Raw genomic sequence first — 12,367 nt, forward strand, 5'->3', positions numbered from 1 at the left:
AGGTGAGTCCCCGTTCCTTTTTCTGTCAGCTGGGGTTTCTCACTGGTTTTTAGCCTCTCCAGCACCTCATTTAGGAGATGGTCTGTGTTCAGAGCACTGTCCTCCTTTTGCCTGGTGCCGCAGGCAGTGCCAGGCAAACTCCTTCGGGCAGATTTGTGCAGCAGGATCTAAAGATTTCTTACCAAATCAAATCTTCCAGCAGGTGAATCTAGTTTAAGCGGCTAATTTGCTAATGATCTAAACCAAACTCCTGACTCAAGAGGTTCGTGCCAAGTACGGGTTATTTCCACTCCAATCCTTTCACTGAAGAGTGGTACCTTGAAAGCAGTTATCTGCAAGTGTTTTCTGGCGAGTTTTCAGGGGTGGCTGGATTCCTTCCCACAGCCGGCGCCTGGCTCCGTCCTGCCTGTAGGAGAGTGGACCTGTGCTGAAAAGCCACCGCACTCTCCCCACCTGCATCAAGGTACTCTACACCATGTATCCATGTGTCTGTGATACAGACAGCCCAAGGTGTTGCTTTGGGTTTGGAAATCAGTAATGTGTTCTTGTAGAGTGGAGGACTTTTGCTAATTAACATTTAAAAATTATTGTCACTGCAGATTCAGGCAGCTTTTATTTTTAAAGAAAATAAACATCCAAGGTTTTCTGTAGACTAAATGCTCGTCACACGTTGACGCTGACACATGATGTCTATACTCATTGGTCTCAGATGCAGTCTACCTCTGGACCATTTTGTATGGCTCTTGGGGTGGATGATTAGGTTTGGATTGCAAATTCAGTTTACTGTTTTGCTAGTTTGTTCCTTCCAATGTCTATCCTGCCTAAGCGTAGCAATTGATTTTTAAATAAGGAAAGGAAGGAGACGATGCAAATAAGCAGTGTTCTTTCATGTCGGTTTTAATGCCATAGACCTGATTTCATCAGTGGAGTCAGAAAGCAGCATAATGCTTCCTCCAAATTGTTGTTTAATTTAATCCTCTCTACTTCTCCCCACTTCCCTCCAGTACACATATCCTCCACGGGTTTTGAGGATGATGCAAGAACAAACCGATTTCCTCTGATTGCAGGTACGCTGCAAAAACCTGTAATTTACCTTAATGGAAAGTAACACTGACCACTTCATAGCAATGAAACAGATACAATCGGTTGCCTGATTACCAATCAAATGAGTTAATCATTAAATCAAATACTCCTCCTTTGGTGAAACAAAACGAGTGACTGGAATTCCGTCAAGAGACTAGCAGAGAAAAATACTGAGATATAAATCCTCTGTTAAGAAACTCTTGAAAGGTATGAAGTATAGTCATTAGCAATCCACAACTACTCTCTCTTGGCCTTGTTTTGGAGGGGCTGGGGGGAGCTGCCTCCTTGTGAGCCACCTCGCAGGGTGAACAGACGCTTTTCAACAAGGAGGTGTATAGTGACAGGAAAAAAAACGGCCAAGCAGTTATTTCGAGGATTACTTTTGAGATTACACATGTTCTTATGTTAAAATGTAAATATCCTAGCTATTCAAGTGTAGGAAAGCTGCACAAGTGACTTGCAACAATTTATTAATTCCTGATTGCTGTAGTATAATTTTGCACTTTATTTTCCTATGGGATGGCAGAGTATTGAGCAATTTGACAGAAGAGTGAAAACGTGTATTTTTGATTGGATGATGCCTCTAAGGTTGCTTCAAATCTTTTACCTACAAACTGAATGCATCCTCAAATGATGCCTAAAGAAACACACACCATTTAGTAACAACCTTAGAAAAAGGGACTGGAATTTTCTCTTCCTTGGTATTTTAGCCTGTCTTCTCATTGCTACTCAATATCATTCCTTTAATTCTGGTGTCCTGTAATGTAACTTGGTACCGTACGCTGTCCTGTAGAATGATTTTCATTTATGTTGGAAATAGAAAAAGCATATTCATGCTGTAAATACAGCCAAGGGAGTCGTATAGTAAAATGCCCAGCATTACCGGTTTGTTACTTTCAAGCAGATGTTGCTGCAGGCTCTGTTATGTCACTAAGTTTCTAGCACTTGGTTGAAGGAAATAGCTGACTCTTCCTGTTTATAGAGATCGCAGGCAAAACTCTTCTACTAAGTAAAACTTATGCTGCAAATGTAATTTTGTCAGTTGCTCAGTGTCCTGTAAGCTCCTGTGTGTGTTGATTACAAGCTTATTGATAAATAAATCCTTTCTACAGTTTGTCTTCTGAAGCTTTGTTTTGACAAGGACTTTTTAAAAACAATGAAACTCATTTGGCTTGGGGATAGAGAAAGGAAAAACATGTGAGTTTTGGGGCTTGAATACTGGACTGAGTATTTCGATGGTGAGATGTGACTTATGGTATATGTGATTTTAAACAATAATCTTATTGTTAAATAACTTAGAGCATTTTACTAAGCCTCGGACATCTTTTATGTCTCAAGACTGTCTCGAGATCAAGTCTCACTTTAAAATTTGGAATATGAAGGAAAAGCATAGACTGTAAATATAATGATGCTTTATTACATCCATAATTTAAAAGCTGTGTAGCCATGTGCAGTTGCAATTCTGTGATCCTCCATTTGGCTTTGTTGAGTGCTTTAAACATCATACAAGCTGACACGAGAAAAAGGGTTTACAGTCCATTTCATAGAGAATACATAATTCAAATTGAAGCTGTATGTTTAGGTTGTCTGTAGGTTAGAACTTTGTGTTGGAAAAGAAACACTTACAAACAAAAATCCTCAAAACTTGGATTAAAAAAATCCATGTGTAAAGGTATTTGTCAAGTTTCTGTCTAAAAATCCTGTGGTGGGATTGTGCTCATATCAGTCTTGATCGTGTAAACTTGCACATAAACAGCTAGTTACATGAAGCCTTCTGACTTCATGGATTGGGGATACCCTCTTGTATTAAGAAAAAATACAAATGCTGCCATAGTCTGTATTTCAAAATAAGGGGATGGGAGGGGGGGAAGGAGGAGAGAATAGGTTTTATTCTTTTCATTTACTTCCTATGCAAATATATATATATATTTTTTTATATATATATATGTATAAAATTATTCTTTATCCTAAGCCTTTGGGATTCCTCAGAGCAGTTGGTACTGTTGTGTCTTCTGCTAGTGAAGAAGCTGCTTTTAATTGTAGTCCCATCACCCCTGGTATTTTATTCACCTAGATCATGGATTTTCATCCTTCTCAAAGAACAGATAGGTAAACTCTTCATTCGTTTTGGATTGTTCTCGTTTTCCAGCTCGTTACTTGAAGATGACTAGGTAGAGCTGGAGCACAGAAGCTTCTTGTGGTGAAGTAAGGACGTAGAGAGCTTCATCGCATACTGCCGTAACCATCCCCACCTCCTAAGGCTGGTGGTTTTGCAGTGTATGAAAATACCTCTGATGTAATACGATACCGTCAAATTCCTGCTGCTTCTGACCTTTAGTAGGTGTCGGAAGCTTTGGTAAGCTGGATTCTTGGAAAATACAACTGCATTTCTTAAAGCCACCAAGGACCTTCTCCATTTTTCTTGTGTGGTGTTTTCCCCCCTTCCCCATAGTGTGGGGTGTCCTTGTCTACACCACGGCTGTTGAATCTGTCAATTCAGCTAGACCTGTACTGCTGTACACCAAAGTTTCCCCTCTCCTCTAATTAGCCATTTTGTTCTTTGCTTTGACCTTTAGCTGTCATAACAGGATTGATGATCCAGAGGAAGAAATTATTTTTCCCGACCTATAGAATGTTTTTTCTGGCACTATCAACACACACTTCTGTAGTCAAAAGTTGACCTTGGTCTTTACCTATGCAAGAGCTACCAATTGAAATGGTGGCTTACTTGTTATCTCTTACTGTCCTTTGGTTTTTCTCCAGAGAGGCTGGCAAAGGTATCAGCTGTGTCAGTTATTTGTAACATTACTATTCCGACAGGAAGAATAAATTGGAAATCAATACCTAATTTTGTGTCAATAATGTTATGCAGACTTTCAAGTAAGCCTGACTTCTAGTCTGGCAGATTTCATTTGTTGACTTTGAAAGGTCTCTTTTGACCTCTGTCTGTGAACCAAGCTGGGTCTTTCTAATGACAATTTTTTGTCAAACAATTCATGGGAATACTGTGGCTTGTTCTTTCCATTTTATATTCACTGAGTTTTAAAGTGAAGCTGAAATATAATACTGAGAACACTATTGAAAAACAAGAGAAGTAAACAGGAGTTTCCATATTTGTCTTAAAAAAAAAAAAATATATATACCTTTTATGTTCTTCCAACAGCATAGGCCATAAGCCCTGCCTGAGGATTTCACAATAGTTCAATCCCATATTTGTAAATAAACCATGATGTTTATTATTGTGACCCATTTTACTGAGAGTACAAAATCTGCTGTCAACTAAATTTAAAGGAATGACACAGATATAAAACTGTCTCTACAGATTCCCTTTAAACCACTTCGTTTAGTAGTCTGTGCCATCAGATGGGTAATTAATTTATGGACTGTACAGCTGTTATATATAATATGGCAAAACTGTGTGGCTGTAAATGATCATTTGATAAGGTCAAACTCTGAAGTGTTGTAATAGTAAGGTCTGACACGTACATTGCATTTTTGTGTACCAGATAACATGTAAATTGGAGATACTGTGTTTGTGCGGCGTGGTCACAAATGCAGAGAGGATCACCCCACCCCTCAGGTGGAAGGTTTAGGTTCTGCTGGCATATGCAGAAGTCTGGAAGCTGAAAGGTGTTCCTAGCTATCTAGATTAAGCCAGGCTAGTGTCTGTGGGTTTTCTTCCTCGTTTACGTGCCGTACCAAGACGTGTGCTTATGTCCGAGCCCTGCTCAGGGATGCATTTCCCATCCCTATCTGCTGCCCACGGACTATCTTTCTGCGCACAGCCAGAACTGTGTTGTCCCAGTGCGCTGCTGAGCCCTCGGCGCAGCCGCCGGACATCCTCAGTAAGAATTAGTTTTCTGTCAAGGATTGCCCTTTTTGTTGGTGGTGTTTTCGTAAAGGCTTTTCTACTTCCTCAGCATCTCAAAGTGGATAGTAAGTGAGAAACTCTCTGGTCTCTGTCATAAATAGTGGACTCTTGAATTCTGTTGGGTTTTTTACATTTAGTTTATTTTTAGCTACTCTTAAAAGTAGTAAAAATAGTGAAAATTGCAGCAATATGTTAGTGGAAACAGCCCCTGTTTTGAGATGTTTTGATATGCAAGAATGACGTTTAATCGTTTTTTGAAAGAATACACAACTCTTAAGCAGTGTAATATTTCTAGAAGTAGATGCTTTATTTTGAAAGCGCTTTGTTAGAAAACACTTTTGCAAGTTGGTCTCTCCCCTGCTGTTTCCCCGCTTCTGCATGACAAAAGCAGCATTTTTCCTTCTGTTGGCATGATTTAAATGATTAGACAGCAGTTATTTAACTATAGCTAGTCCATAACCATAGCTTTGATATGACTGAGACTACCAGTTAGCCGTCTTTATTAAGAGTCAAACTTTTGCTGATCGCTTTCAGAAAATGGAGTCACTTCATAGTTAACAACCCTGTATGATTTACCTGTAGCTTTAAAAATTTCACTTTTGCAAAACTTCTGTGTTTGAAGCTGCATAGGTTCTTGACCAGAGATGACACTGATTATCTCCACAAAAATGCAGACTCCACCTAACAAGGATGCTGCTGTTCAGACTCCCCCTTTTCCCAGGGGCAGGGTCGCACGTTTTCATGGTCCACCATGTAGGATACATGGTCTGGAATATATGCCCAAAATCAAATTTGCAGGAGAAACCTCTTCATGGCTGGGTTTTAAATTTCATACCTTTTTGTCTCGTTTGCTGGCTGTTTCTATATTGCTGTTGATGGGTAGGCAGGAAAGCAGCTGCAGGCAGTCTGCTGTGCAAGTGCTCCAAGCAGGCAGCGGAAGGTGTGCTACGGCTGTGGTTTGATGTTCTGCTGGGTGAAATACCAGCCTTAAACATTGCCATCCTTCCTACTCTCCACATCAGCCTGCTGCCACCTCCTTCGTGTCGGTGCAGCTGCCTCTGCAGACTAGGCTACGCAACTGATGCAGCAGAAAACCCACCTGACAAAACCATTCATTCAGGTGGTTATTCTTAAAATATGCATTTGCATTTGGTGGGCTTTGTATTGTTTGTGGGTTCTCTTTTTTGAGTTAGGCAACGTGGTTTTGGGGAAAACCTTTTTTCCCCCATTCAGATGCCTTTCCTGGGATGGTCGACCGCATGGACACAAGTATGGTTTAGTTGTGGAGGACAGCCTCAGGTCAACTTCTAAAATCTGATGTATCTGTTTGAGAAAAATGCCCGTAGGATGAAAGAGCTCAGTTTAGAGTCTGGGAGGGGGTGATAAGCGAATGGCCTCCAGCACTGCTGTGTGCTCTCTGCCACGTCCTGCCCTGGCACTGCTCACTTGAGGACTTCACTCTCTTCTGTATCAGTTCTTGTTTCGCTCAGTTTTCTGGCAATGAAATGTGATTTACAAGTGTAGCTGTTTCACAATCCCCTTAAGTCATCCAGGGGCAGAGCTGCTGTTGACGGGCACGGTTCCCGCCGCTCTTTCCAAAGGGTGCTGCCCCCTCCCTGCTGCTGCAACATGGCTCATTGTGCCATACACCATACGACTGGCCTGGTGAGTTTTCCTGTTTTAGTACTGATGGGTTAGTTTTCATGCTGTTCCATCTCCCGGTGTGCTTTCGTCTGCAGCCCTGCGAGCGGTTGTGCCAGTGGCAAGAGCAGGATGATGATGGGAAGGATGCAGGAGAAGGGCAGGGATGCTTATTTTAGCAGTAGCGCTGCCGTATGCCAACTGTAAGTGACCTTAATCGCAGCCAAAGCTCCTGCCTTCCATCGCTCTTGGTATTAATGCTTCAGAGAATGGGTCTTTAATAGGTTTTATTGCAGTGCCAGCACCTGGAGTGAAGAGGAGGAGCGAGCAGAGGCTGCTGGATCCTGCAGGCCTTAACGAGAGTCCTGGATCCTGCAAGGCTGTCCTTGTCCTTTGTAGCTTGCTAACCTCTGTACACCTCACAAGTCCTGCTGGAAACAGGCCTGCTGCAATGAGCGTCCTTAACAGCAGTGTTATTTTAAAACTATGCTTAATTATTTTTGTCTAACTTCATGAGATGGTTTTGATCTGGTGCGCTAGTTAGGTGATTGCACAAAAATCAGGGTTTTAAAAACAATCTGTTGATTTCAGAAAGGATTTTATATTTTTCCCCCCGCTAAGGAAAAAAGAATAAAAGGGCTCAAGTCTTTAGCAATTGGGTAGTTATCAAAGAAATCATTGTTAGTCTCCCTTTTCCATGGGGTAAAGGTAATACTGGAACAGAGATGCACGCAGCTGCTGAAAGGTGGTACTGTTCGGCCATGAGGTTAATTGCCAACTAAAACATTGCTGCAGTTTCTTTTCAGAAAGAAGAAAGCAAAATAATTGAAGGATTGTTTGCCAGTGGAAACACAATTTGTTTTATACATATGAAGAAGCAGAATTAACTAGTGCTGCCCTCTTGCAGCTCAACAGCAAGAGAGTCATTAAACAAGTCTCAGTACAGTTATCACTTTATCTTGTTCACGTACAGTTACAGCTACAGGTTTTCTGAAGGAAAGGTAGGCAGGGAGGGTTTCCAGTGATCTTTTGAAGAGACGATAAGGTGATTCCTTTGTGCAGTAGCTCTTGGACCTACAGTCTCCTAAATTTGAAGGAGATGGAAAAGACCCTTGTTCTGTGAAAACAGGCTTAGACTTCTTCCAAATTCCATGTAACTGCAGCTGTTTTCTTGGTATCAGGATCACTTGCCAAGGAAACTCAATAAATAATTTTCCTCTTTGATTTTTTTAATGACTAAAGGTGTCCTGGGGAGAAGGTTCTGCAGTCTGGTCAGTTGGGGGTGTGATGGCTTTGGTCATCGGCAGGCAATGGTTAGGCTGCAGAGCAGGGGACCCTCTTCTTCCTCCTCTTCACGTGGAAGTGATGACTCCAAAGAGTTCATGCCTTCCTATGACTCTCTTCAAAAGTTGGAGGAACTGTTTGCTCCCGCCTCTGAAGAAAAGAAGGTGGGTTGGAGTGGTTTTTGGTGCATGAAAACCTGAACTGTGTCTAAAATGACTGCTTTCATAGGTTCCTAATCTGACTACTGCCGCTGCGGTCTTTGAGACGTCCTCTGTTCTTGCCAGGTGTGTAATGCTGTTAAATATCTGTATGTTGGGGACAAACAAATAAAAAACCAGTTTGTACTTGCACAATGTGCGGGGCTCTGTTCCTGATCTTTAACTGGCTTTACGATGTTAGATTGAAGAGGGTTGGTTTCTTCATGGTGTAACGTTGTACTTTGAACCACTAATATTCTGAGAGGTTTTTATCTAGGCACATGTTTTGTTTTGGTCTGTGCCATATTTTAAGTACTTGTTTCATCATTTGTGCTTACCTAAAATACTTCAGGAGTTACGTCCTCGTCCCCCACCCCCATGTTATTCATGTTGAATAACAGCAAGAAGAGGAGCTTGAGATGGTGTTTAAGCCTGAAAAGGTTAGAGGTAGACATCTGTTGAAGATAGCGAGATTGCTTATGGGCCTGAGCTGGGAGAGTGAGAAGTCCTGATGAGGAGTTAAGGCTTTCATGAGAGACTGAACGGCAAATCAAGGAATTTTAATCCAAGTCCTCAGCCCACCAGGGAACAGGTGATGGGTGGATTGAGACTGCTTCTGCCATTTTCAAGGTGAGCTGTATCCAGTGGGCCATCTGAAATCTAATTTCAAGTGTTAGCGTTCAGAGAATCATTCCGAAGGTGCTCTAACATTTGCTTTGGTTCCTTCTGTCTCACCCTGCATGCTCTTGATTCGCCAGGCATTAAGCTCTGTTTAAAATACTGCTTGAACGCAACTTTTTTTTTTTTTCCTATACTGAGGTAATCCATTCTTTTTAGAGTTAAAAATCAGAGTCATAGATATCTGCAAATATCAGTAATTTATGTCCTTTTACAACAGTAGGAGAGCCTAACATTTTTTTATACAAAGTGTTTAAATATGAGACATTCTAAAAAATTCTATTAGTTTGAACTACATTGGATGCTTCCTGCCGGTTGTATGTAATCTGTCATCGTTTGGAGCGCTGATGGCCACTTCAAATGGCAAATCAAGCCTCGTTTTGCTCTCTGTGCTGGTAAAGACCAGCACAAAGAATGTGTGTTTGGCCTCATGGAGGATTTTTGCCTGTAATTTCTTTCAAGGCTTCATAGTTGTATAAGGAAGGATGTTGAGTTTGAAGGAATACCAAAATGTGTGTCTGTGTGTGTTAAATAATTCTGGTGTCCAACCCACCCAAGATGAGACTCAGTTTAATCTGATGAAGATTGTCTAATCTGATGAAGATTGTCTAATCTGACGACGTGATGCAACACAGTGGTTGGGACAAGTTGGTAGCACGCGTTCTTGGTCAATTGCGGTGCCATGGCTGTGCGTTGAAAACCTTGACTTTAATTAGGGCCCTTTCCTTAGTTGTGTGCCCTTACCTTTTCCCTTTATCATCTTTCACCGTGCAGTTTCTTAGTCCCTTCCGTTTATTAATCAGGGTAGTTGTCTGGCTGGCTTCCTACTGCAGAGCTGTGCTCTGCTGACTGCCTTTCTCTTTTTTTAAATCGCTGCAGAGGTCAATTCCTCTAGTATAACAGGAGCTGCTAGAAAATGAAGTTACTGCTGAAATTATGTAGATTGATAATTCTGGGGAAAACATACAAACTCTGTTGTGTGCTGTCTTAACTATATGTGTTGTTATGAACCTTCTTATCAACCGTTCGTGAGGGTGGAAAAACAGTGCGGCCCCTCCTTGTTTTTTGAATGGAGGCATGGGCTTCCAACATGTATTTTTTTTTTTTTTTTTTTTTTGCTATCCCACTGTTGTCTAGAAATCAAAACTTTAATTCAGAGTTATTTAATATGCTTGCAAAGCTTGAGAATAATAAACTATTTGAAGTATGACAGAGAAAAGAGGCAAAATATATGCAGTACATATTCACAAATAGTTTTGTTTTGACATTTATCTTGCTGTAGTCATTCTGCCAACTGGCTTCAGGCACGGCTACCAAAAGAATGAACACATGTTGCATTCATTAGTTCTCATCTGGCTGTGCTTCATCTTGCAAGACAGGCGAAATCATGATCACGCTAAATAGATTGTAATGCGTTTGTAATATGAGTTCCTTTCTGCAGAGCGGAGCGGAGCGATAGCTTTGCAGAGCCTGCTGCTTTTCAGCCCCGGTGCTTTGCTTCGTTTTAATAGCGTGGGGACGAGCATGTTGCTAGTGATGTGCTTTTTCGTCTCGGAAGATGTCATGTGAAAAATATTCAAATATAATACTGTACAAACAACCACCCCCCTTTCTCTCTCTTCCCCCCCCCCGTGTGAACTTTTGATGTCAGGTTGTGCTGTGACTGACATCGGGTCTGGGGTGTATCAGGCACGGCGATGGAACGCGCTTTGCAGCAGTAATGGTTTTATCCGGATCGGCCCGACTACAAACCCCCGTGTTCTTTAGTCGTTTGCGGCGTTTCTCTACGCTCCGAGCGCGGGCACGTTGATTGCTGTCGCCTTGTTATCGTTAATGTCGCGACTCCAACACGGGCCGTCAGCACCGTGCGGCGCGATGGCGACGGGGTAGGGGTGGTGGTGCTGGCGGGCAGCCGGCGCCGCAGCCCCCCTTCCCGCCTGGTTTCAGGCGGGGAGGGGGTGCCAGCCCCCGTCATGTCCCTAAACCGCCGCCGGTTCCCCGCCTGGGAGGCGGTGGCCGGGCCCCGCTTCTCTCGGGACGAGGCACCTGAAGCTGCCCAGGCCGCGGCCTGCGGGGGGCGGCCGCCGTCCCGCGCCCCGCCAGCGCCCGGCTGACGTCTGCGGGCCGCGGCCCCTCCCTGCGGCGGCCGCCGGGCCCCGGCCCACCCCCTCTCGCCGGGGACCGGCCGCCTCCGGCAGGGCTGCGCGGCCCGGGAGGGGTCTCCTCACAGCCCGCCGGGCCGGGGCGCAGGGGAGGCTCGCTCTGAGCCTGGCCGGGAAGAGCGGAGGGGCCGGGGGGGTGGGTGGCTTGGCGTCGGGGAGAGGGATGGAAGACAGCCTGCCCTGCCTGGCCGCTGCCTGCGACCCCTCGGCGCTCGTCGGCTTCTGCACGGGTAAAGTACCGCCGCCTGCCCCGCGAGGGGAGAGGACCGGCACCGGGCACCCGCCGCCCCGCCAGTCTGTGAGGGCTCCCTGAAAGTGACCGCCCGCTCTTTTCGCTCAGCGGCTCCCTTCCCTGGAGGTGTGGGGGGGTGGGAAGGGAAACGTGTGAAGTAAACAGCGGGGTTAAATATTTAAATATTTATCCGTGCCGATTAAGTTAGCGCTGCGCCCTCCTGAGCAGCCGGCGAGGTGTGCTGCACTCCGGGGCTGCGCTGCGGCATCCTAACCTTGAGAAAGTTTAAAAAAAAAAAAAAAAAAAAAAAAAAAAACAAAAAAAAAAAACCCAAAAAAACCCCATGCCTGTGGATAGGGGATAACGTGAGGGGAAGGAGGATGAGGAGGTTAGTAGTGGTTGAGCAGAGGGCTCCGGGCGTGGGTGCCGCTGGGCGCTCCCGCCCCCACGGGACGCCGGCGAGGGGCCCGTCCCGCCGGGTCGCGGTCCGGCCCGGCCCTTAGATGGGGAGTATTTTGTGGGAAACGCCCTTCTCAGACCTCGGGAAGGAGCTGCTGCTGTGTGTCCCTTTCGTTTCGACCCCTCGGTTTTAGGGTTTTCCGAAGGAAAAGCGGGAGGGAATGCCGTCGGGAAGCCGTCGGGCCTCAGGCAGGAGGCGGTGCAGGCTCGGCCAGCGGGGGCTGCTGCGGCTCCGTGCACATGGCTGTGCTGCCGCTCTCTCTGCGAAACCCTTCAGGACTAAGGGTTTGGTCCCGTTCTCCCCCCCCCCCCCCCCCGCTTTATTTTTACTATTTTCATTGTAAAAACGAAATATTTCAACACATATATCCTTTCTTTAAACAGCTGCTATCAAGCCAGCCTCTCTTCGAGTGTAAATCGGGTAATTAATCGCAGCATTCTAGCTGTATCAACCCAAAGTATGAGAGTTAAGTCGTAAAAAGACCAACCGAACAAATAAACCCCACTAATAAATCAGATGGTATACGCATACAACGTATGTATATACAATACATAAAACGCATTGCTCTTGTATGTGGTGAAGTGTGTTATTGCGAATGAAACAAACATCGCCGAGCAGCTCTTCTTTGTTTGCTGATTCATACCCTGCGGTTTTGATACGAATAGAGCATCTTGCATAGAAAACCTTATACTTTTATCCTGAAATATGATGGTCAACAGGAAAGTTTGTTTAAAAAAAAAATAAATAAATAAACAAACC

The 12,367-nt window shown here is 44.2% G+C and overlaps 1 protein-coding gene across 4 annotated transcripts in view; it reads left to right on the forward strand.

The window, feature by feature from the left end:
- Nucleotides 1–12,367, forward strand: part of EML4 (EMAP like 4) — a 165,956-nt gene that overhangs the window by 58,057 nt on the left and 95,532 nt on the right. For 2 of the 4 annotated variants that reach the window (XM_054194562.1, XM_054194563.1), the window contains exon 1: nucleotides 11,007–11,146. The exons of the other annotated variants lie outside the window; for them this stretch is intronic. In XM_054194562.1, the coding sequence (XP_054050537.1) occupies nucleotides 11,080–11,146 (67 nt within the window). In that variant the 5' untranslated portion in view covers nucleotides 11,007–11,079. Of the gene's footprint in view, nucleotides 1–11,006; nucleotides 11,147–12,367 lie in introns of those variants that run through there. 4 annotated transcript variants of the gene reach the window in all.

Source organism: Rissa tridactyla, chromosome 3 (assembly GCF_028500815.1).
Source record: "Rissa tridactyla isolate bRisTri1 chromosome 3, bRisTri1.patW.cur.20221130, whole genome shotgun sequence".
In the NCBI taxonomy this organism is placed as follows: domain Eukaryota; kingdom Metazoa; phylum Chordata; class Aves; order Charadriiformes; family Laridae; genus Rissa; species Rissa tridactyla.